Source organism: Heterodontus francisci, chromosome 36 (genome assembly GCF_036365525.1).
Source record: "Heterodontus francisci isolate sHetFra1 chromosome 36, sHetFra1.hap1, whole genome shotgun sequence".
NCBI classification, from domain to species: domain Eukaryota; kingdom Metazoa; phylum Chordata; class Chondrichthyes; order Heterodontiformes; family Heterodontidae; genus Heterodontus; species Heterodontus francisci.
This window is the reverse complement of record NC_090406.1, coordinates 21,722,146-21,747,494: the sequence shown is the minus strand read 5'-3', so window position 1 is coordinate 21,747,494 and position 25,349 is coordinate 21,722,146. Positions and strand designations below refer to the sequence as shown.

The 25,349-nt window shown below is 43.3% G+C and overlaps 1 protein-coding gene across 4 annotated transcripts in view; it reads left to right on the top strand.

Annotated features, from left to right (window-relative positions):
- ap3d1 (adaptor related protein complex 3 subunit delta 1) overlaps positions 1 to 25,349 on the top strand; it is a 124,757-nt gene that overhangs the window by 85,581 nt on the left and 13,827 nt on the right. For all 4 annotated transcript variants that reach the window (XM_068016312.1, XM_068016311.1, XM_068016310.1 and 1 more), the window contains 5 exons: positions 1,062 to 1,215; positions 2,610 to 2,741; positions 4,457 to 4,510; positions 7,600 to 7,668; positions 20,362 to 20,502. In XM_068016312.1, coding sequence (XP_067872413.1) covers positions 1,062 to 1,215; positions 2,610 to 2,741; positions 4,457 to 4,510; positions 7,600 to 7,668; positions 20,362 to 20,502 — 550 coding nt within the window. The remainder of the gene's footprint in view (positions 1 to 1,061; positions 1,216 to 2,609; positions 2,742 to 4,456; positions 4,511 to 7,599; positions 7,669 to 20,361; positions 20,503 to 25,349) is intronic.

Below are 25,349 nucleotides of genomic sequence, written 5' to 3'. Positions count from 1 at the left end.
TTGCTTGAGGCATTCAACTTCGCAGTTTCAGTAGTCAAAGGGTTAAACTTGTGATGTTGTATGCCGTATAGTTACTGATGTTCAGTGAAAACTGCATCAGTAAATTACACTAGAAAACTATGGAATGGTTGAAATTCTTAGTTCTGGATTTTGGGTGTTTTTAATGCATCTCCCAATATCACAGTATGGGCTGTTTTTATATTCTGGTTATATCCATTAACCCTAAGTCATTACTTGCATAACAATTGTTGGAATACTTGATAAGGGCTTTGTTTCTTGCAATTCTCTGTTCTTTGTGAAGTGGGTATGCTGGTATTGAGTGTTTCTCAAATACTGATTTGTTTAAGAACTAAACCTACGCTTTCAGATTTTCTCCAAGTTTGATAAACTTTCCTGACCTCCTTTGGAAATTTGTAAATGCTTCATGCTATTTGTGCTTGATTGTGTGCATTAACTAGTTCCCTGTTGCTTTCTGATCTTAACCAGCTTTTTCATGTTCTGAAATTTCTCAAGGAAACTGGCCATTCATTACAATACTTGGCAGTAATTTTTAAAATGCTTTATCCCTTCCCTCTGTCCTCTAATGCTTTGTAACGACTACACCCAGAAACACTAGTGTTCCCTTTATTATCAATAATTCAAATTGTGCAAATCAATGTTAAATTGCCTGATTTCTGTACTTTGAATTGGTCTTAAATGGAAAGTTGGAAAGCTGTAATGGCTAGGAAAACATATAATTCTCACTCTCAAAATTACATGCATTGGTCAGGCTTGATCAGTAACATGTTTTCAGCAGGTTCAAGATTTTTTCCAAATGTGGATGTGCTGAGAACTGTATATCAACTGTCTATTGCGGATGTTACTTTGGATTTTCCTAGTTGTGTTCACCTCAACACAGCTAGGTTGTTCTGTGAATGAATTGTAGAAACATGTTTTTTGTGTGATGGTTTGGTGAAACTAAAAGTATGGAGCAGTGAGTGGAAATCCAAAACTTTCTTTATCATTTTATTCAACCTTATCGTCTCTTAATTGTACAATTTCATTTCTATGATATTTTAAAGGCCTTTGACAGATAATGAAAAACTGCCTGTGAGGACACATCGAGTAACTGAAAAGAAGTCACCAGAAGTTGAAGTTGCCCCAGTAGAGGAAAAAAGCAAAAAACCTAACAAGACCAAGAAAGAAAAAGACAAAAAGAAGGATAAAGAGAAAAGGGTAAACTAAACTCTTTTGAATTTTGAATAGTTTATGGAATTGTGTAGGTCCCTGGTGCTATTCTAAGGTGGCTTAATTTAGAACAATGCTGATTCTTTAGCCATAATGATGTCTGAATGGTGCATCTCTATTGGATGGCATCATCATGTAGTATAGTGGGTTAACCAAATATTCTCTGAATCTCAGGGATCCATTTCAAATCCAGCCTGGACTATGTGGTGCAAATGTGACAGCAAAATACCTCAAACAAGTTGCACTTGAGTGCAAAACTACAGCACAAACTTAACTATAACTCCAAACATAATTTCGGCGAACTATCTATCTGGCACCCGATGGCTGCAATAGTTAATGTCCATGTTACATAGGTATAGTGGGGATGCTGCTCTAAAGTTGAAGTTCAGGCACATTGTTGGAGGGGAGGAGAGCAGAGGGACAAGCTTTATGCAATAACTAGCCTGTGTTAATGACCTGAAAATGTTTGGTGAACAAATGTGAAAGAGTCAACAAAATTATAACTTTCCTTCTGAGCTTTAACTAGCATTTTAAACTGTATTCCAGCATTAAATTATACGATTATTATAAAATTTAATTATTTACTTTAGACACTGGGTATTAATTCTAGTCTATCATTAGTTTCAATAGAGGGTATAATTCTTGGACATGTAAATAATGGTTTTATTGGGTGTCCTTGGTTACTTGTGTTACAGTCATGAGCTAAGCTAAATAAAGCCTGAGATGCAAAGGAGTGCTCTTATGATGCTCAAAGTTTCTGCTTCCTTTTAGCCATGTTGGAGAATTCATTATTGATTGTTGCCATTTTTAGAACAGCAAGAATTTGCTCTTAATTTTTAATCATTGGACTTCTTATTCCTTAGGCCATGTGTTGTAGGAATGTGTTGCTATTTAGGAACTACTAACACTTACCATTTCTCCATGAAAGTTTGGTGCATTTTTTCTTTGTGGTGGTTTGGTAGCATTTGTACAACTTTTCATAATTTATTGGAAGCACATTCAAGTTGTATTAGTTAAATCTCTAAGTGTTATAATTTACAATAACCATCCTTGTCATGCTCTGGTTAAGTACAAGTATCTTTAGATTTAAAAGAAATACATGAACATGATATATTTGCCACCTGGTTTTAGTTTTATAGCAAGTCAACTCTTGTTGAGTAAGGTTTGCCTGATTAAATATTTAGGTTTGATTCTGTAGCACTGTAGCTTTCCAAGCCAAGCAGCAGGCAAGATATGCCAGACTGCTCACTGTGGAAGAGCACACTTAATGAGTTGGAATCGTGGTGACAGCCCTGGCCTGCTGGCTGGGGAGAATTGAGTTATATTCGTCACACACATGATTAATGCGTTATGTTTTTGTGCTGTCTGTTGCCTTGGTACAGAAAATTAGAGAGAAAGTTAGCAACAAACATAAGAAGTCTTATGAAAATGCAGAGAATGAGCATGCTGCACGCAAGGAAGAAATTACTACACCTACCTCCAAAGAGGAAGAAAATGAAAAACCCACAGGAGAGGTCAGTGCTGCATTGTATATTTGACAAATAGCCCTTCAACATTTAATTGCTAAATAAAAATTTTAAAAATATAAATTTATTCCACAACTGGATGAACTTGATTATCAGTTCGCTTTTCCACTGAAGCTCTCGCTGATTCATAACGTAAGTTCGCATTCCACTTCAACATTTGAGTGCACATTCTTGGCTGATACTTCAGTGCACCAATGTTAGAGGTGCCAACCTTTGGATAAGACAAAATCAAAGGTTGGTCTGCTCAGGCAGGTGGTTGTAAAAGTTAGCTTGGCAGTATTTGAATTCTCCAGCCCTACAACGCTCCAAACTCTCCATTCCACCAATTCTGGCCTCTTGTGCGTTGTCTGTCATCCTTGTACCGTTGGTTGGCATGCTTTCAGTAGTCTAGACTCTGTGCTCTGGAAATCGCCACCTAACCCTATTCAATGACCTCTCCTTTCAAGACCCTCAAAACTCTTGTGTTTGACCAACCTATAAGGTAGGAAGGTACAGGGAGAGAATTTCCAAGTGTGGGTTTGAGGCGGCTGAAGGCACAGCTCCCAGTTATATGACAGAAGGAGAGGGGAAACTTGGAACCAGAATCAGAAATGCAGAGTTTGGGGAGTAGGTTATGGAGCTGAAGAAGGTTAAGAAGAATACAAGAAGGCCCCTGAAGGAATACAAAGAGAATGAGTATTTCAAATTTAAGGTGTTGAGGGATCTGGAACCAGTGATGAGCAAGGGCAGTAGTGATGGGTGAATGGGACTGGGTGCAGAATCAGATACAGGCAGCCAAGCTTTGGCTGAGCGGAACTTTAGTTAAGTTTGCAGATGGGAGGCTGACTAGGAGAGCACTGGAATAATTGAGAGTGAAAGTGACACAGGCATAGATGAGGGTTTCAGTAGGAGATGGGCTGAGGTAGGGCTGGAGCCAGTTGATATGGAGGTGGAAGTAGGCAGTCAGTATAATGGAGAAGGTTTGGAGTTGAAAATTCAGCTCTGGTTGCATAGGATGCCTAAGTTGTGAACAGTCAGTTTTAGCCTAAGACGGTGACTTGGGACTGAGATGGAATCGATGGTGAAGGTACGGAGTTTGTGGCAAGAGCCAAAGACCATAGCTTCCGTCACCAACGTTTAGCTGGAGGAAATTACAAGACGCGGTGGTCAACAAGAACAGATATAGTGGTTGAGAGGGAGAGCTGAGTGCCTTCGGCATACGTGTAGAAGCTGACACCATGTCTGCCAATGTGTCTGAGGGGCCACATGTACCTGAGGAAGAGCGAAGATCAAGGATAGATCCTTAGGCAGTTCCAGAGGTTATAGTGCAAGTTGAAGCCGTTGCTTTAGGTGCCCTGGTTCTGATTGTACAGAATGAGTAGAACTAAGCAAGGGTAATCCCACTCAGCTGGACAACAGAAGAGAGACATTGATACAGGATGAAGTTGTCAACCTAGACCAAGGCTACAGATTGGTCAAGGCAGGAAAATGATTCAGAGCCACAGTCAGAGTAGTTCATCTGTGAATTTTCTTAGGGCCGTTTCAGTGCTGTGGCAGAGATGAAAACCTGATTGAAGAAGTCAAACAAGGATTTGAGTCAAAGCCCCTTGCTGTTTGTCTTTTGTATTCTCTCATCTATCTGTGTAGTTTTAACTTTATGTTCCATAATCAGAAATGTTGAGTAATCTTCCTGGAATATTTTCTTTGCTTTTTTTTCTGTTAAGGTATCCGATCTGGACTTCTGGTTATCTAATGCACCAATACAAAGCAAATCACAGGTCAGTATAATTGGGAGTCTATTCATATATTAAGCAGTTACTCATTTTGGATTGTACTTCCCAAGCCAAGTAATTGCAAAGGATTACAACTAACTTCTCAAACATAGGTAGCCAATTTTTATAGTAATTTTTAGAGTGGGAATAGAGTTCTGTGTAGTGTCTGCATTTATTTATTGTACAGTAATTTTAAGATTGAGAGAACAGTTTTGAAATTTATTGGCAAAGACGGCTAATGAAAATTGTAACCTGTAATGTGAAAGGCTAGCAGGATGGGCAGATAAGTGGCAGACGGAATTCAAAGTAGAAAAAATATTAAGTTTTAGAAATGAGAAGAGCCAGAAAATACACCTTTAGTTGTAAGATTTTAAATTAAGTAGGGCAATAAAAGAACCTTGTTTTGCAGATTAATGGTCCTTTAAAACTTGCATTGCAAGTAAATAAGGCAAGTGAAAGCCATGATTTTGTATCTAGAAGATATAAATAGATGGTATACAAAAATTGGTTGGTCGTACTAAACCAGTACAGAACCTTAGACTATTTTCTATAGTTTAGGTAACCCCCATTAATTAAGATATAAAAATAGTGAACAAGAATTCACTAGAATGTTGCCAGGAATGAGGGTTACAATTTTGTTAAGATACCTTACAAGATGGGGTTTGCTTTCCACTAGAACTGGAAAGGTTAAGAGCTATTCGATAGAGGTGTTCAAATTGATGAAACATTGTATCGGTAAATAATAGTGGAATGTTTCCACTTTTTGTTGAGTAACAAGAGCATAAATTCTAAGATAATCGCAAAAACCATTGAAGCGAAGGTTAGAAAGTATTTTGTCACACAAATGCAGCACAGTGGCGCAGTGGTTAGCACCGCAGCCTCACAGCTCCAGCGATCCAGGTTCAGTTCTGGGTACTGCCTGTGCGGAGTTTGTAAGTTCTCCCTGTGTCTGCGTGGGTTTTCGCCGGGTGCTCCGGTTTCCTCCCACAGCCAAAGACTTGCAGGTTGATAGGTAAATTGGCCATTATAAATTGCCCCTAGTATAGGTAGGGGGATGTGGTAAGAATATGGGATTAATATAGGATTAATATAAATGGGTGGTTGATGGTAAGCACAGACTCGGTGGGCCGAAGGGCCTGTTTCAGTGCTGTATATCTAAATAAATAAATAATATAAATGGTACTTCAAATCTGCAACAAACCTTTGAGGCAGAATTCATGAATGCCTGTGGGGGGGAAAAAATCTAAATTTCTTGTAAAAAGATTATTAAAGGATAAGAGCGGCAAACAGGAGACTAAGTGACTTGTGGAGAGGGACACAATGGGCAGAGATTTGATGGACCTGTTTTTGAGTTGTAATATTACTAACCCATCAAGTAAGAATGACCATTTTATCTATTTTTGAAGTATGAGGTTAAAATGATGCATTTGAATTATTATTGTATGTAGTTGTATAACTGGAAATGAAAAATATAACCAAGAACTTTACTACCATAATGTACTCTGGGAGGGCTTCAATGTCCATAACTAAATGTGGCTCAGTAGCACCAGTACTCTCCATGCTGGCCAAGTCCTGAAGGACACATCTGCCTGATTAGACCTACAGCAGGTCGTGAGAGAACCAACAAAAAGGAAAAACCGACTTCACCTCACCTTCACCAGTCTACATGTCGCAGATGCATGCGTCCACGACAGTATTGGTAGGAATGACCACTACACAGTTCTTGTGGAGACGAAATCCTGTCTCCACAATGCGGATACTGTCTGTCATGTTGTTTGGCACTACCATGGTGCTAAATGGAATAGATTCAGAACACATCCAGCAGCTCAAAACTGGGTCTCCATGAGGCATTGTGGGCCATCAGCAACAGCAGAGTTGTATTCAACAAAAATCTGTAAACTCATGCTTGGCATCTCCCTGACTCTACCACTACCATCAAGCCAAGGAATCGACCCTGGTTCAGTAAGGAGCAGCATCAGGCATACCCAAAAAATGAGGTGCCAACCTGGTGAAAGTACAACACAGGACTACATGCATGCTTACTAGCAGAAGCAGCATGTAATAGACTCCCCAAAGCCTGTCCATCTACAAGGCACAAGTCAGGAGTGTGATGGAATATTCTCCATTTGCCTGGATGTGTGCAGCTCCAACAACACTCGAAACTTAGTTGCACCCAGGACCAAGCAACCCGTTGATCGTCCCTTCATATACCACTTTAAACATCAACTCCCTCCTCCAGCGCACAGTGGCTGCATCATGTACTGTACACAGATGCATTACAGCAACTCGCCAAGCCTCCTTGGATAGCACCTTCCAAACACACGATTTCTACCGCCTACAAGGACAAGGGCAGCAGGCAAATGGGAACACCATAAACTGCAAGTTCCCCTCCGAGCCACATGCCACCCTGACTTGGGTCTTAATCGACATTGCTTCACTGTCGCTGGTTCAAAATCCTGGAACTCTTCTCCCTACCCGCCCCCACCGCACCATGGGTGTACCGTCACCACATGGACTGCAACAGTTCAAGAAGTTGGCTCGCAATGACCTTCTCGAGGGCAATTAGGGATGATCAACAAAACTGTCTAAACTGTTACTAATGCAGTGGGCCTGCTTGTGCTCCTTCAAAATTGTATAACTATATGCAAGAGGGAGATTTATACTCTGGAATTAACATTTCTGGCACAGTGTGCAGTTCCGGTACTGAACTCTCAACTGAGGTTGAGAGTTCAAATTCCATCACTAGTAGTTGTGAAATTGAATTCAATACATCTAACACCTAATCTAATGACAAAAAAGTACCATTAAAGCTGGTTGTTGCAACAACCCACGTGATTTACTTGTGTACTTTAAGTAAAAGAACCTGCCAGCTTAGTAAGCAATGCTAGGTGTACCTAGGAAGGGGAAATAGATATACTTTTGCAGGTATCGCCCACAATCTGAAAGCAAATATTTTAAAATCTGGCAATAATGGGGCAGTATAGGTACTGGTACGCTGACTTGAAGTTGTGCTGGTTGATTTCCAGTAACGAAAATTGTTTTATTGTAATGCAGATGATATTCAGCAGTTGAAAAATTCTGATATCTTTTTGCAGCCTGAACCACTTAGGAATGAAGTGGCTTCTGAACCGGAAGAGACATTAAAAGAAAAAGAAGAGGATGCAGTAAGTACCCATTTCTCCAGAGATTGATTTGGCAACTGCTGGTTGTCTTTAGCTATTTTATACTAAAGCACAAGTGTTAAAAATGTTAAAAAAAAAAGTATGAGCTCAAAATTTCCATGAGGAAGTTCTCTGTGATTCTGGTGCTACTCATTCAAGTATGAATACTTCATGCAGTAAATTTAGTACTACTTCCAGTTCATCAAACTTGATCAATTACCTCCCTGGGATCCTTTTGATAATGTTAGGATTTGTCATTCTGTTCTTAATTGTCAATGAAATAATTTAACCTTCGTTTTTCACATGTCTTGGGGTTACTTCATTTTATCAGGTTCAGTTCCTTTTGAAAATGGTTTGCTTGAAAGCAGTTGTTGCTGGGATAAACTCTTCACATTACTAAGTAACCATTAAAAGTATTAGCACAAGTAGAATTTAATGCACATGCAATACTAAATTCAGCAGCATAACCCTTGGATTGCTTTGACCTTGTTTTTCAAAAACTTAAATATTCTGGAATATAAACTATTAGAAAATTATTCAAGATAATATGCAAGTAAGTACATGGTCATGAATATATGGCAGCCTAGTTTTATGTAGAAATTTAAGGGCTAAACAAGTCATAACCAGTGTTCCCTCTAATCTCCCTTTTGTGCGTGGACCCTTTAAGACTGCCGTGCATGAACGCATCTTAAGTGATCTGCAACTTGTGCACAGCCTGTCCCCTACACAGCGCATTCCCATGAGAACATAACATGAGAAATGGGAGTAGAGCATATGGCCCCTCGAGCCAGCTCCACCATTTAATAAGATCATGACTGATCTTTTGCCTTCTGCTTCCCAATTGTTGTGCATCCACACACCTGCACAGTTTAGAGAGTAAGCTGGCCATAACCCATCAATGTTACAAGCGCAAACAACTTCCGTTTATATAGGAAAACATCGATAGGTGCTTCATGGAGGTGTGTTCAGAAAATTAACGCGAAATTAAAGGCGCAGATAATAGCGGCGACCAAAGGTTTAGTCAGAGGTGGGCTTTAAGGAAAGTCTTGAAGGAGGTGGTTGTGGAAGGAAATCTCAGCGTCAGGTCTCAATAGCTGAAGTCAAAGGTTAAAAAGTATGCAGCACAGGAATTTGGCAGTGTTAAAGGATATTATTTAAATGCAAGTAAATAAAGCCAATGAGCTGAGGGCACATGGCAAGATTATATCGTTACTATAACGGGAACTTGGCTTAAAGAGGGGCAGGAATGGCAACTCGGCATCCCTGGATGTTGAGTTTTCAGGCGGGATAGAGAGGGAGATTAAAAAAGGAGGGGGTGTAGCATTATTATTTAAGGAATTAATAACACCTTTGAGGAGAGGTGATATGCTAAATGAATCATCAAATGAGGCCATATGGGTAGAGCTCAAATAAAAGGGCAGCCACACTACTAGGAGTGTACTATAGACCCCCAAATAGTGAGAGGGAGGTAGAAGAACAAATATGTTGGCAGATTTCTGAATGCAAAAACTATAGGGCATTGATAGTTGGGGATTTCAACTACCCTAATATCAGCTGGGATACAAACAGTGTGAAGGGCACAGAGGGGACAAAATTCTTGAACTACATTCAAGGGAACTTTTTTAGCTAGCACGTAACTTTTTTTTTTTTATTTCCAAAATATACTTTATTCATAAAAATCTGTAAAAATTACATTGCCAAACAGTTTCCAAACAGCACCAAAAAATACAAACATTGCAAGGGAGATCAGTTTCCTTCAATACTGTCATGAGTTTCTTCCCAACCCTTCCGTTTCACAATTGTCATGTCAATTACAGTTTTACATTTACAGCAATTGAGAATATTAACGATACAGTTCGAGGGGTTTCCCATGGATCCAGCCCCTCAGTCCAGCTTGGTGGGGGAACCTTACACTGTGGTCTTTCCCCATTGAGCCTTTGCTGCGGCTGCCCCAAGCTTTAGTACGTCCCTCAGCACGTAGTCCTGGACCTTGGAATGTGCCAGTCTGCAACATTCGGTGGTGGACAACTCTTTGCGCTGGAAGACCAGCAAGTTTCGGGCAGACCAAAGGGCGTCTTTCACCGAATTGATAGTCCTCCAGCAGCAGTTGATGTTTGTCTCTGTGTGCGTCCCTGGGAACAGCCCGTAGAGCACAGACTCCTGTGTTACAGAGCTGCTTGGGATGAACCTGGACAAAAACCACTGCATCTCTTTCCACACCTGCTTTGCAAAGGCACATTCCAGGAGGAGGTGGGCGACCGTCTCTTCCCCACCACAGCCAACGCGGGGGCACTGGGCGGAGGGGGCGAGACTTCGGGTGTGCATGAAGGATCTGACGGGGAGGGCCCTTCTCACCACCAGCCAAGCTACGTCTTGGTGCTTGTTTGAAAGTTCTGGTGATGAGGCATTCCGCCAAATGACTTTGACGGTCTGCTCGGGGAACCATCCGACAGGATCCACCGTCTCCTTTTCCCGTAGGGCCTTGAGGACATTCCGTGCAGACCACTGCCTGATGGACTGGTGGGCAAAGGTGTTTTCCCGCAGAAACTGCTCCACGAAGGATAGGTGGTACGGCACCGCCCAACTGCACAGAGCGTTCCGCGGCAATGTGACCAGGCCCATCCTTCGCAACACCGGGGACAGATAGAACCTCAGCACGTAGTGACACTTGGAGTTTGCGTACTGGGGATCTGCAGACAGCTTGATGCAGCTGCACACGAAGGTGGTCATCAGGATGAGGGCCACGTTGGGTACATTTTTCCCGCCCTTGTCCAGAGATTTGAACATCGTGTCCCTCCGGACCCGGTCCATTTTAGATCCCCAGACGAAGCGGAAAATGGCTTGGGTGACTGCCACGGCGCAGGAGTGGGGTATGGGCCAGACCTGCGCCACGTAGAGCAACAACGTGAGCGCCTCGCACCTGATGACCAGGTTCTTACCCACAATGGAGAGAGATCGCTGCCCCCACATGCCCAACTTTTGTCGTACCTTGGCTACTCGCTCCTCCCATGTTTTGGTGCACGCCCCGGCCCTTCCGAACCATATCCCCAGCACCTTCAGGTAATCTGACCTGACGGTGAAGGGGACAAAGGATCGGTCAGCCCAGTTGCCAAAGAACATGGCCTCGCTCTTGCCGTGGTTAACTTTGGCTCCCGAGGCCAGTTCGAACTGGTCGCAGATGCTCATCAGTCTGCGCACGGACAGCGGATCCAAGCAGAAAACGGCAACGTCATCCATGTACAGGGAGGTTTTGACCTGAGTGCCTCCGCTGCCAGGGATTGTCACCCCTCTTATGCTCGCATCCTTCCTAATAGACTCAGCAAAGGGTTCGTTACAGCAAACAAACAAGACTGGGGACAGAGGACAGCCCTGTCTGACTCCAGATTTGATCGGGAAACTTTCAGATTCCCACCCGTTGATTGAGACTGCGCTACTGATGTTTGTGTAGAGCAGTTGGATCCAATTGCAGATTCCCTCCCCAAACCCCATTTTGGAAAGCACGTCCATCATGTAGGTGTGCGATATCCTGTTAAAAGCCTTCTCCTGGTCCAGGCTGATGAGGCAGGTGTCCACCCTCCTGTCCCGTACGTAGGCGATCGTATCCCTGAGTAGCGCGAGACTATCAGAGATCTTCCTGCCGGGTACAGTACAGGTCTAGCGCGTAACAAGGCTAATGAGAGGGGGCAAAGCTCTAGATTTAGTCTTCAGAAATGAAGCTTGTTAAGTGGAGGAACTAACAGTGGGTGACCATTTTGGAGATAGTGACCATAATCCAGCAAGTTTTTGCATAATCATGGAAAAGGACAAAGATAAAACAGGAATAAAAGTTCTAAATTGGGAGAAGGCAAATTTTAAGAAACTGAGGTGACCTGGTACTAGTGGACAGGATACAGCTACTTGAAGGAAAATCAGTGGCAAACCAATGGGAGCCATTCAAAAGCGAGATACTACAGGTACAGTGTAGGCATGTCCCCACAAAGATGAAGGGTGGTACTGCCGAATCTAGAGCACCTTGGCTATTTAGAAGCTTACAGGGTAAATTAAAGCAGAGAAAGAAAGCTTACGACAATCACAAAAATCTTAATACTTTTGAAAGCGTAGAGGAGTATTGAAAGTGCAGGGATGAAGTAAAAAAAGATATTACAAAAGCAAAGAGAGGACATGAAAAATTATTAACAGGTAAAATCAAAGAAAACCCAAAGATGTTTCATCAGTACATTAAGAACAAGAGGATAACTAAGGAAAGGTTAGGGTCTATCAGAGATGCACAAGGGAATGTTTGCGTGGGTGCAGAAGATATGGGCAAGGTTCTTAATGAGATTTTTGTCTCTGTCTTCACAAAGGAGAGGGTTGATGTAGATGTTGTAGTTAAAAGAGGAGGAGTGTGAAGTATTACATATGATCAGCATAATGAGAGAGGAAGTACCGGAGGGTCTGACATTCTTGAAAGGGGATAAATCGTCAGGGCTGGATGGATTGCATCCCAGATTGTTGAAGGAGGCCAGGGAAGAAATAGCGGATGCTCTGAGGATCATCTTTAAATCCTCACTAGTTACAGGAGAGATAACAGATGATTGGAGGTCAGCGAACATCGTAACATAGGCCAAATATTATAGGCCGGTCAATCTGACCTCGGTGGTGGCTAAATTGTTAGAATCAATTCTGAGGGACGGGATAAACTGCCACTTAGAAAGGCACGGATTAATCAGGGATAGTCAGCATGGATTTGTTAAGGGAAGGTCATGTCTTAGTAACTTAATTGAGTTTTTTAAGGAAGTAGCAAGAAGGATTGATGAGGGTAGTGCATTGGATGTGGTCTCCATGGATTTTAGTAAGGCATTTGGCAAGGTCCCACATGGCAGACTGGTCAGTAAAATGAAAGCCCATGCGATACAGGGGAATGTGGCAGGTTGGATCCAGAATTGGCTCAGGGCCAGGAAACAAAGGGTAGTGGTTGACTGATGTTTTTGTGAATGGAAAGCTGTTTCCAGTGAAGTTCCACAGGGCTCAATGTTGGGTCCCTTGCTGTTCGTGGTATATATTAATGATTTGGACTTAAATGTAGGAGGCATGATTGGGAAATTTGCTGATGACACAAAAATTGGCCATTTAAGAGGTTCCCGCTCCTGTTTCTCCCCCCCCCTTTACTGATGATTCTTGATTTTAGGATTTTATAAAGGGCAAATTGCATGGACACAGGGTTAGGCTGAACCACAAATTTCTTTATTTAAAAAAAAAAAGCAATACACTTCCTAAAACCCTGTTACAAAGACCTCTAACTAATCTAAAGGACACCACACGACACCTTGATTAGTTAGTCCAAGTTAAATCCCTCCACGATTAAACCTCTGCGCTCACCCAAACACAAGTCACCACAACTTATAAAATAAACCTTTTGAAAAACCACAGGCAAAACCCCAAATTCACTCAATTCGAACCCCAAACCCTCCCAGGATTTGGTTGATGCACTTAAAATTGTTTTAAAACTCTTAGCCCCAAATACCCCTTGGATTTGGCTGATCACTTACAATCCCTCCACGCAGTTGGTCCTTCCGTTGCAAATTGTAGGTCCATGAGCCAGGTTGACCGTTACTGACCCTTCTTCTCGACTGCAGCCCCCACAGAATAAACCCCTTCGAGTGAAAAACTTGTAATCACCCACACACCAATGTAGATAGTAGGCTAATAGGCCTGTACCTGAGAAGACCAGTCCCTGTTCTTCACATAACTGCAGCGCCATACCCTTAGATCTTGTCCTTTTTATGATGATCCTTATTGAAATATCATGAACACATCTCCTGAAGCCATCCTGCTGGATGGTCAGCACGTAACACCTTTTAATCTCTTTCCTCTGTTAACTGCCTGGTCCAGACAGATCCATTTAGTGCTGATGTGATTTCCCTGACCGAGAACCATGAACTCCTCCACGGTGAGGTAACCCAGGCTCTAGAGCTAATATCCATGAAAGAGGTTTCTCTCCTGTCTTGACAGGAGTGAATGCTGTGCTCCGGGGCCAGTTAGTTGTGATAATGGCCTCCCCAATCACTTAACATGATAGCAGTTATGCTGTGTCACTGTTATGATAATGCCCCAAATACCAGTCTTTTAACAGTATCAGTTCTGCTGTAATGTTGGAATGTTTGAAAATTGACTCATTGGAATGCAGCCTGCCTCAGAGTGCTTTGTGTTGAGGTTTGGCTCTTATTCACAGTACTATTGTCTGTAGGGGTTGCGGTTCCTTCCCCATACTCCACAAAGTCCGGTTGTGGGGGGGAGAAATTCCAATCCCACATCTCGTCCCTTTAATATCTCTTTTTTTTTACGAGAGATATTGCCTCCGAGGAAATCTTCTGTTCCGTTACGGGAATTGTGAGCCTCAGCCAAATTACTATCTATGCATCAGAATCCATTATCAAAACCCCTTCTTAACCATTTCCCAATGTTTTGCCTTTTGTTTTTTTTGTTTCGGTTTACACAACAAACATAACGCATACAATATTATAATCATTTGTCCGATCGTGAACACGTGTGAAGCAATTTGAATCCAGGAGGGAATTTCAATGCTGAAACCAATATTCCACCAGGGTGGGGAGGCTATTTCCCTAATATCATTCCCATGTCTCTGTTCAAGAGTGTAGTAGTGCTTTTGAGACAGTTCCACCTCCTTCACCAATTTTGTGAGGTGCTCTGGCAGGGATGGAATATCATATCCAAAGTGGGCTATGTATTCTTGGAGGTTTGGGAGAGCACTGCCTACGGTGAGGTTCATCGAGGTATGATCCCAGATGGGGATTATCCTTTCCTGCAAAAACTGAACCTCCATCGGGGGCTTAAAACAAAAGGTTGGGTCTTGGATGAGGCACCAAGTGTCATTGTGTATCCTATACTGGTAGTGGCACAGTAGGTTCCGTTACTCTCGTATGCAACCTGGGGAGGGACATGGTCCTGAGCCATCACCTCCGTAGTACAGTTGACAGGCTGTGTACTTTCAGACTCAAACCCACATACTGGTCGGTCAAAGTCATTTAGGTGATATGGACACAACACTTCATGTGCGCCTCTTCCCAGACACCCCTTCAGATCAGTGCCAATCAGAGTTCCCCCACTTAGCCACATAAACCCCTTGGTTCTTCCTTCCACCACTTGTTCCAACTCAATTTCACACACCCCACCCCACCCCTTTGTCCCTGTAATCCATCTGTGTGTTGCTCCCCAATCTTTCCCAATCCCCGAATTCATCATCCTTCGCCTCGTCTGTCTTATGTAACCCACGGGGATGCTTCCCCAATATTCTAAGCCATCTGTCCAATTACTGTGTTCCCCCTTCCTGTCTAACAGGGCGGGGTCTCGTGTGGCTTGGGGTTGGTGTGCGGGGAGGCATCCAAGGCACCCTGTGTTGAGGTGTCCGACTGCTCCTCCTTACCACCCTTCTGTCTGGGTCCTCGTCCTCATCCCAGAACACAGGGGAAGAACTCACATTCCTCAGGCTCATGATTGTACCTTTGGCCCTGATTTGTTTTACTTTCCTTTCCTCAGAGTCAGAGTTTACATTGGTTAATATGGAACCATTTTATCCGTTTCTGGAGCCGCACTGCATATACCTTGGGGCTCGCCTTGTCCACGATACTGTACGGCCCCATATACAACTGATCAAATGTTCCTACCCAGGAATAATTCCTCACCATGACCTGGTCTCCTACCTTCCACTCCTGTACTCTCTGTGGCTCCAGCAGCATTTTGTTCTTTTGCTGGCTCCCCATATTATTCACTGCCTCCCAATGGATTTCCCTCAGGGTCTCATAAAGATCCTTTACAAACCTATCCCGATTGATATCTCTAGTCTGGGTTTCGGTCAGGACTGGTACCAATACATGAGTCGGGGTCCGCATCACCCTCCTGGTCATCAGTTCGTGTGGAGAGTGCCCTGTGCTTTTTGAGAGGCTGGCCCTGATATTCATTAGGATTAGGGGCAGGACCTCGTCCCACTTCTTTGGGTGCTCCCCTATCTCTTTCCTGAGCCTTTCCTTTAGGGTTCGGTACATCCTTTCTACTATACCTGACGACTGAGGGTTGTGGGCGACATGCCATTTCCCCGTATCCCTAACAGCTTCAGGGTGACCTGCATAACATGTCCTGTGAAATGGCTCCCCTGATCTGACTCCACTATCTGAGGCAGTCACAATCGGGAGAACATGTCCTTTACCAGGATCCTAGCAGTGACCAATGCTGTGGCTGTTCACCTTGGAGACCTGCTGCGGATAGGAGTACGGCCCGGCGCAAGACTTGCACCTTCTCCCCCAGATTTTCAAGGGCCAGCGAGAGCTCACCGGACGCTGCTGGAACTGCAGCGCTTTCCAAGGCACGGGCCCCTCTCTCGGGGCGAACCCATTTGAGGGCGCCCTGCCCTTCACAAAGAGAACTCTCCCCAGGGCTCCCGCCAGCTTCTCCAGGATCATTTGCGTTACTGCACTGGACGCCGCAAGGCGCCTATCTCCGCCACTCCGGATTCGGGGATCTGAACCCCTTTCAATCGGCTGAGGGCAACGGAGGCCATCGCCCGTCCCTTCAGAACAGCGTTCGCCTATCTCTTGGGAGCGACTGACCCATGTTCAACTGCTGTTCACATGGAGTCTTTCTCCATGTTCCGATTGGCCATGTAGTTGATAGTGAAGAGGACAGCTATAGATTCCAGAAAGATACCAATGGTTTGGTTGAGTGTGTGGAAGAGTGGCAAATGGAACTCAATCCAGAAATATGTGTGGTAATATGTTTGGAGAGGGCAAATAAAGCAAGGGGATACACAATAAACAGGAGGATATTGAGAGGGTGGAAGAAGTGAGCGACTTTGGAGTGTATGTCCACAGGTCCCTGAAGGTGGCAGGACAGGTAGATAGAGTGGTGAAGAAGGCATATGGAATGCTTTCCTTTATTGGCCGAGGTATAGAGTTCAAAAGCGGGGATCTAATGCTGGAACTGTATAAAATACTGGTTAGGTCACAGTACAAGTATTACGTACAGTTCTGGTCACCACATTACAGAAAGGATATAATTGCTCTGGAGAGAGTACAGAGGAGATTTACAGGAATGTTGCCAGGACTCTCAAGTTGCAGCTGTGAGACAAAATTGGATAGGCTAGGGTCAGAGGAAGTTGAGGGGTGACTTAATAAAGGTGTACAAAATTATGAGGGGGCTAGATAGAGTTGACAGGAAGGACCTGTTTCCCCTAGTGGAGAGGTCAGTTGCCAGGGGGCACAGATTTAAGATGATTGGTAGAAGGATTAGAGGGGACATGAGGAAAAACATTTTTACCCAGAGGGTGGTGGGTGTCTGGAATTCACTGTCAGGAATGGTGGTGGAGGCAGAAACACTCAATTCTTTTAAAAGTGAAGTTAAAACTGAAGTGCTGTAACCGGCAAGGCTATGGACCAGTTGCTGGAAAGTGGGATTAGATTGGGTGGCTAGTTTTTTTTTCAGCCGGCACGGGCACGACAGGCTGAATGGCCTCCTTCTGTGCTTAATTTTTCTATGGCTCGAAGTCGTGGTCATCAGTTGTAGGGCAAAAGGAATGGGGTAAGGCGTAAATGGCCAGGATCAGAGAAACAGTGGATGGAGGGGCAGTTGGTTGTACTGCTGGAGGAGGTTATGGAGAGGGGAAGGAGTGAGACCATGAAGGGATTTAACAGGGTTGAGAGTTTTATATTGGGAGACTGGGAGCCATTATAGGTCACTGAAGACAGGGTGACTGATGAGTGGGATTTGTTGCAGGGTAGGGCAACAGAGTTTTAGGTGAGCTGAAGTTTATGGAAAATCAAAGGTGAGATGTCAACCACGAGTGCATTGGAATAGTTATATTTGGAGACGACTGAAATACTCTGGCTCTGCTCAGTTTGCTGCTGGGACCAAGTAAAGGCAGTCCTGCTGAGCTGGACAATGGAAGAGTTACTGGAGGGTAGTCATATGGTCAGCCTTCTCTAAGACTGTATAGAGGTCAGGGAGGATAATGTACCACAGTCATAGATGCCTGGGGATTTGGTGTGGATCTTTTCAATGCTGTGGCAGGCGTGAAAATTTATATTGGAGAGATTTAAACAGGGAATACAGGAAAGATCAGTACAATTTGGGAGGTGACTACATATTCAAGTACTTTGGGAGTTTGTAGAGGAAGGATAGTTTATATGAACGGGGGTTGAGGATGTATTCTTTGGGGTGGGGTGGAGGTGATCATGGTTTTAAAAAAAAAAAAAGTGGGGAGGAATTGTACCTGAGGGGGCAGAGTGTCATTTACAATGTCAGCTGGTAGGAGTATCCGGAAGGGAATAGGGTCAAAGGTGGAGGAAATGTATCTTGTGGACAAAATATGCTTGGAAAACACTTAAGATGAGATGGGGAAACTTGAGAAAAACATAAGTTTGTGGTTAGGGCATGTAAATTAGTACAAGACTAACTTGTGTATCAGAATATGAGGTTTGGTCAACAGTTTGAGGTTCTGAAAAAAGCTGCATTTGTTCACAACGAAGTCGCTAGGTGGCACATGTGCAGATGCAGCCTCATCGAATGAAACGTCACTGTCTGCGACATCTCCAGCAGCTGCCAATAATAAAGATGATGTTGCTCAATCTGTCACAAAAAAAACTGAAACCCACACCCCCTAAATGGCTGCAATCACCACCTCCATCCTACCCCCAACAGTACCCTGTTTAGTCCTGCCATCGTGCTTCTCTTTGCCACTCCCTCCCGCACCCCTCTACTCGCTCCCTGCCTCACCACTGCCTGCCCTCAGCTGCTCATCGTTGGACCCCTCCCCCGGCTGCGCTCTCCCCGCATCGCTCCATCACCCCTCAGTCGCTCGTTCCCAACCTCTTCTCAGGGAGGCACAGCAGGGGGCAGTTGGCCGATGGGGGAGGTTGCGGCGAGGCAGGAAGCGAGAGGTCGAGGTGGGGGAAGCAGCAAGGCCAGGAGGGAGTGGTCGAGGCGGGAAATGATTGACGGGGTGGGGGGAGGTGTGGTGAAGCAGCGAGGCGGGAAGCAAGCGGCCGAAGCGAGGCACTTTTGGGGAGTGGAGGCGACAATTGCAGCCATTGAGGAGGCAATGCTCTGACGTCATTACGTCTGGCGTTATTGCGTGGTGACGTCAATACGCGTGTGCGCAGATTCAAGCTGGCAAATAGTCGGACGCACTGATAACGCCAGCGATCGCTCTGCACATTCTCTGCGTTGTCAGGGGACACTTTTTTTTTAAGTTACCTTTTTAAAGGATCATAAATCCATTTTTGTGTTTCATTTTAATTGTGCTGCTGAGTTGTGTTGGATATTCCAGTAAATTTAAGTAACATATATCTCAAAATACTTTGCCAAAATTTTTGTAATTACACATTGCAAATTAGTGAAAAATGTTTGAATGTAAATAAGACCAAGCATACAATAAAATAGGGACTTCAGTTTATTAAGTTCAGTTGGTGATGTAGCTAAGTGTGTTAGCTCAACAGTTCCACCAACGGGAATTTTATTATTCACTAGTTATTTTCAAAGCACATGTCAAATCACAACCTGAAATTCATCATGGTTTAGTACAGTCGCCAGTGGTTATAGCAGGCACATTTGTGCAAGCGCGATTCACCTGTTGTGTGTGATGGCTGGTGTAACAGTAAAGAAATACATGTTTGAAATATACTAATAAAAAGGTACTGCGTGAATGTTAGAATCACCCAGTTTTGAGGCACCGCACCTAAATTGTTTTTGGACTGTCAGCCCGGGGAGAGACTCAAACTAACTTCAAGAGTGACAAGTCTGAATTTCTCCCATTCCTTATTCTTGTAACAGACTCCATCCTTAAGGGATTAATAAATAAAGTTTATCTAAAACTTCGCTTGGGCAGTGTTTGTGTTCCTCTTACCCATTAATTCTAATCCACAATCAGTTTATAATCTCAGGACATGATTTCTGGCACCACTGATACTCTGGAATAGAAGGGCAAATGTTAATGTTTGACGGACTCTTTTTTTGGCAAGTGATCACCATTTTTAACATGTTATTGCCTGGAAGTCATTTCAATTCTTAAATTGGATGTTGCCACAAAACTTTCTGTTTTGACAAAAGGTCTGCTGTTGTCTGCTACAAGCACTTATCAATAAGAAGCTGCAGATTCCAGATGGATTTAGCCTTGTGCCGTTATGCTAGCTACAATTTGCAGAACATGATGTAAATTAAGAGGTTAAACTTAAAAATAATTTATTTTTGCTGTTCTTGGGTATCAGATTGAATTAAAAAAATATATTTGGACCAGCAAGGAAAAAAAATGAACTTTTCTTTTTCTGCCCAAAATAAACTGAGCGCTGAACATATTGTTGTTCTATTCTGGAAAGCCAGTTGGTGAAGGATAATATTGGAGCTAATCGTTACTCAGACTTACATTTATTTACAGAGTGAAATATTACAAACATGCACTTCCTAACTCAACCACATCACAATTCAGTAAATGTCTCTTTATGTGCATTTAACTGAAACCCTAATTAATGCCCTCCACCAGCATATAATTAAACACAATTGATGTACCATTAAGTTATATCTAGCTTTTGGAAATTGACGTTGCTGCACATGGATTATGGTTGTCACTTTTGCTTGTTTTAAATGTGCACCTGTTTTAAGTGGTGAGGCCTATATTAAGATTTTCTGATTGCTGTGCCATTACTGATTTAGAAATTGTCAAAGCACAAGAAGAAGAAACATAAGAAAGATAAGACAAAGGAAGAAAAGAAATCAAAGAAAAAGAAACACCACAGTGAGGACGAGGCTCCAGAGTCTGTTCAGAATGGTAGCTTGGATGATGAGCCCTTACCGGTATGTTAATTTGTATGCTGTAGCAGGTTTGGAGGTTTAGGGTGATGGTGATCCTTCTATACAGAGGTATTAAAATAAATGCTATTGAATCAACATTGTGGGTATTAATTTTGTGTTTTTGTTGCTGTTCCCCTGCTGTGAGGTCCTGCAATACTCGTTTTCATAAGGGAATGAGATAAATTGGAAACCGTTTCAAAATATTTAAATTTGCAGACCATAATGAATAACACGTTATTTAAGTCAAGCAGCAGTATGTTTTAAATATTAAAAGTAACCTTCAGTTTCTGAAGGTTTTTTTTAAGGTTTACATTTTTTTTGAGGCATACTCTTTTTTTTCCTGCCCATTTGAGTCTGTCTGAACCCCACACACATTTGAGTGAGGGTGGGGTAATTCATTCTCTTGCAGTCTTTAATGACAATGTTAAGTCTGCCCAAATGGTTTTGCAATCCATTTAATGCCTGAATTAAGGCAGAAAATGTGTTTGAGACCTGTGAAAGGATGTACAGTAGTTGATTTAAATCTAGAAAACCTAACCCAAAGAAATGGAGCATTATCTTTATGACCAGTCACTTTTGAAAGTCTTCCTTCTGAAGACTAATGTTTAATGTATCTATAGCAGCGAGGTTTCAAACTCAGTTGAAAACATGGCTTGGTTGAATGTTTTGTCCTAAATATGCCAAGAAAAACCTGGCCATTTTATATGATCCTGTATTCCCAGAAATAGTGTTTAAAAAATGAAAACTATTCTGGATGATGGAAATCTGAAATAGTCATAGAGGTAGATACAGCACCGAAACAGACCCTTTGGCCCACCGAGTCCGTGCCGACCACCATTTATACTAATCCTGCATTAATCCCATTTTCCCTCTCACATCCCCACCTTCCCTCAATTCTACCACCAACCTACACTAGGGGCAATTTTTACAATGGCCAATTTGCCTATCAACCTGCAAGTCTTTGGCATGTGGGGAGAAACCCACGCGGTCACAGGGAGAATTTGCAAACTCCACACAGGCAGTACCCAGAACCGAATTCTGGTCGCTGGAGCTGTGAGGCTGCGGTGCTAACCACTCCGCCACTGTGCCTGGCAATACTCAGCAGGTCAGGCAGCATCTGTGCCAAGATAAAGTTTAATGTTTCAGATGAATGACCTTTCACCAAAAATAGAAAAAAGTTAGATATCTAACAGGTTTTGAACAAGTATGGGGGTCGGGGGAGTTGAAGAACAAAAGGGAAGGTAGGAGAGATGAACTTATAGAAGGGATGATGGTGCAAGGCAAAAGGAGATGAGACAAGTATAGGGGACATGTAAATGGAAATAGAATCAGTACCTCCAACAGCTGTCCAAAAAAAAATGGGGCTAGAGGTTATGATCTGAAATGATTTCCATCAGTGTGGAGTCCAGAAGTCTACAAAGTTCCTAATCAAAAGATGAGGTGCTGTCCTTTGAGCTTTCATTGGAGCAATTTAGCAGCCAGAAGTCAAAGTTTGAATAGGGTGGAGAATTAAAATGACAGGCGACTGGAAGCTTATGATCATGCTTGCAGACTGAATGGAGGTGTTCTGCAATCAACCAGTCTACATTTGGTCTCCCCAATATAGAGGAGACTGCATTGTGAGTGGCAAATATAGTTTACTAAATTGGAAGAAGTACAAGTAAATCACTTTTTCACCTGGAAGGAGTATTTGGAGCCCTGGACCATGGGCAAGAGAGGAGCTAAAGGGCAGTTGTTGCATTACTTGAAATTGCACAGGGAGGTGCCCTGGGAAGGGGTTGTTCAGGTGATTGGTGTGTGGAGCAGGTTGTCATGGAGGGAACAGTCCCTTTTGGGATGCTGAAAGGGGAGGAAAGAGCTACTGTATTTTGTGGCATCACACTGGAAGTGGCAGAGAATGTTCCATTTGAATGTGGAGGCTGGTGGATTGAAGGTGAAGGCAAGCAGAAGTCCTGTCATGGTTCTGAAAGGGAGTGGAATGGGTGAGAGCAGTAGTGTGGAAAATGGAATGGAATTGGACACTGGAGGCCCCTCTCAATCATGGTGAAGGGGAATCGTTGGTTGAGGAAAAAGGAAAATCTACTGCAAGTCTTTGACTGAAGAATATCCTTCACTCTACCGTTACAATCAAGTCAAGGAATCAACCCTGGTTCAATGAGGAATGCAGGAAAGCATGCCAGGAGCAGCAGCACAAATATCTAAAAATGAGGTGCCAATCTGGTGAAACTACAACACAGGACTACATGTATGCAGAACAATGGAAGCAGGATGTGACACAGCTTAGTGATATGCACCTGTATGGCTTCTCATAGTAACACCTTTTTATTTGGAGGAAGTGAGTGGAGTCCAAGGAGAACTTCTTCAATGTAAGAACAAGTTCAGCCAGGTGAAGGAGGATGGTGGTGGATGGGGACTGATTGGGTCTCTCTTCAAAGAAGAGGAGAGCCGTTGGGTTGTCCTGGTGAGTGATTGGGCGTCCACGATTAGGAAGAGATGGTCAGGACCACAAAACCGGAAACTCTTTGTTACGGAGGGCATCTGAAGAGTCGCAAGTGTAGACGAGAGACTAGACAAAGAGAGAAAAGAATAGTCGGTGGAATGAAACCAGTTCCGTGGGGCAAGAACAGGCTGAAACAAGGAGTTTACCGGGGCAGTCCTGTTTGTGAATCTTGGGAAGGAGGTAGGAGTGGGCAGTGTGGGTATGGGGGACTGAGATTCGAGGCTGCAGAGGGAATGATCTCCAGAGGAGATGAGGTCAGTAATGGTTTTGGAAACGACGGTTTGATATTTGGGAAGGTAGGAGGAGCTGCCAGGGTTGGTGCTCAGCCTCCTTGAGGTTGAGGTCAGTTTGCAAAACTACAACAGCGCCACCCTTGTCAGCAGATTTTTTTGACTGTTTTGGGTTGGACCTAAGAATGGTGTGCTGCAAGTTCAGTTGGAAGTAGGTTAGAGTGACTAAGGAGACCAGTGAAATTGAGAGGGCTGATGTCATAATGGCAGTTTGCAATGAAATCATCTAGCCTAGAGAGGCTAAGAGGTCAGAGGGAGGGGTACAGGTAGAACAAGAATTGTGAAGACTGGAAGAGAGTCTGCTGGGTGGGGGCTGGTGTACTTTTATGGCCAAAGAACTGGGTGTGGAGATGAAGGCAGTTGAAGAGCTAATTGTCATGCTAAGCTGAATTCTTTGAGCTGGGGGCGTAAGGGGATTAAGCTGAGGCTTTTGCTACGGATTCACAGACGGGAAGGTAAAAGCAACACCGAGAAAACGACTAGGGATGCTTTAGAAGAAGGGATGGGTTCTGAAGAAAGTGATGGACAAGGAGGAGCAAGAGGGTCATTGGTATCCAAGAGTTGTTGAAGCTTGTGATCCTTGACAGCTGAAAGGAACAAAAAACTCTTGAAGCATTGGTGAGGTGAATATTGGAATGTAACTGTGGATCAGCGCAATTTTGATAGAAAATGAGATGGTGCTGCTGAAGAGAGGTTGAAAGACTGCATGTGGCGGCACATGACATTGAGCCTGGATCTTGGGATGCAGTGAGAGAAGTGGTTCGAAGAATGCTGAATGTCATGGAGACCTCAATCATGGATGGATCCAAAACATGAATGGCAGAATTCTAGTTGCAATAAGTTAGGGCCGAAGATGATTGCTGAAGAAAGATGTGGCTGTGAAAGCGAGTTTTGATCAGCTATCTACCAAAAGAGAAACAAAGTAATGACCGTTAACAAGTAAAACAGACAAATAAAAGTCCTGTCTGAAAGAAGAGCAGAAGTTTACGGTGTGCATTCCTGGAAGAAAAATGGCAGTGAGCTACACAATAATAGAAAAACCAGCAAATGCAGATGCTGGATATTATGATTAAACTTAGCTCACAAGAATTGTGTTAAATGTCAAGTGTTTCTGAAATTCTCATGTCCTGGGGATATTGAAGTTTTGGAAAGGGGATAAAGAAGGACAGCAAAATAATTCCCGGTTTATAATACCTTGTTTAACCAGATAGACGCAACTAGCTGGGTCTATAACTTCAGAGAAGTAGGGGTGATGAAATTGAGATGTATGAAATAATGAGCGGGCTAGAGTGTTTATGTAGATTTCAACTGGATAGATTGGAAAGGACCAGGGATCATGCTGATAAGTTATTTAAGAACAGAGCTATGTTGGATGTTAGGTTGTTCTTTTCTGAGAATAGTGGACCTGTGAAATAATTTGGCAGCTTGTCCCAGGAACGATAATTTACTCTTCCTTCAAGCAAGAACTGGGACTGTTTGTGGTTGGGATGGGCTTCATCTCGCATAAGAAATTGATGCTATGTGATGTATAAAACACTGGTTCGGCCTCAACTGAAGTATTGTGTCCAGTTCTGGACACCACGCTTTAGGAAAGATGTGAAGGCATTAGAGAGGGTGCAGAAAAATTTCATGAGAATGGTTCCAAGGATGAGGGACTTAAGTTACATGGATAGACTGGCAAAGCTGAGGCTTTTCTCCTTGGAGAAGGGAAGGTTGAGGAGAGATTTGATAGAGGTGCTCAAAATGATGAGGGGTCTGGACAGAGTAGATTGGGAGAAACTGTTCCCATTGGAAGCATTGTGAACTGTGAGGAGGATAGTGTAGAACTGCAAAAGGACATAGACAAGTCAGTGGAATGGTGGGGGGGCGGTGGATAGGTGGCAGATGAAGTTCATTGCAGAGAAATGTGAAGTGATTCATTGAAGGTGGCAGGACAGGTTGAGAGCACGGTTAGTAAAGCATACAGTCTCCTGGGTTTTATTAGTAGGGGCATAGAGTACAAGAACAAGGAAGTTACATTGATCTTGTATAAGACATTTGTTTGGCCTCAGCTGGAGTAT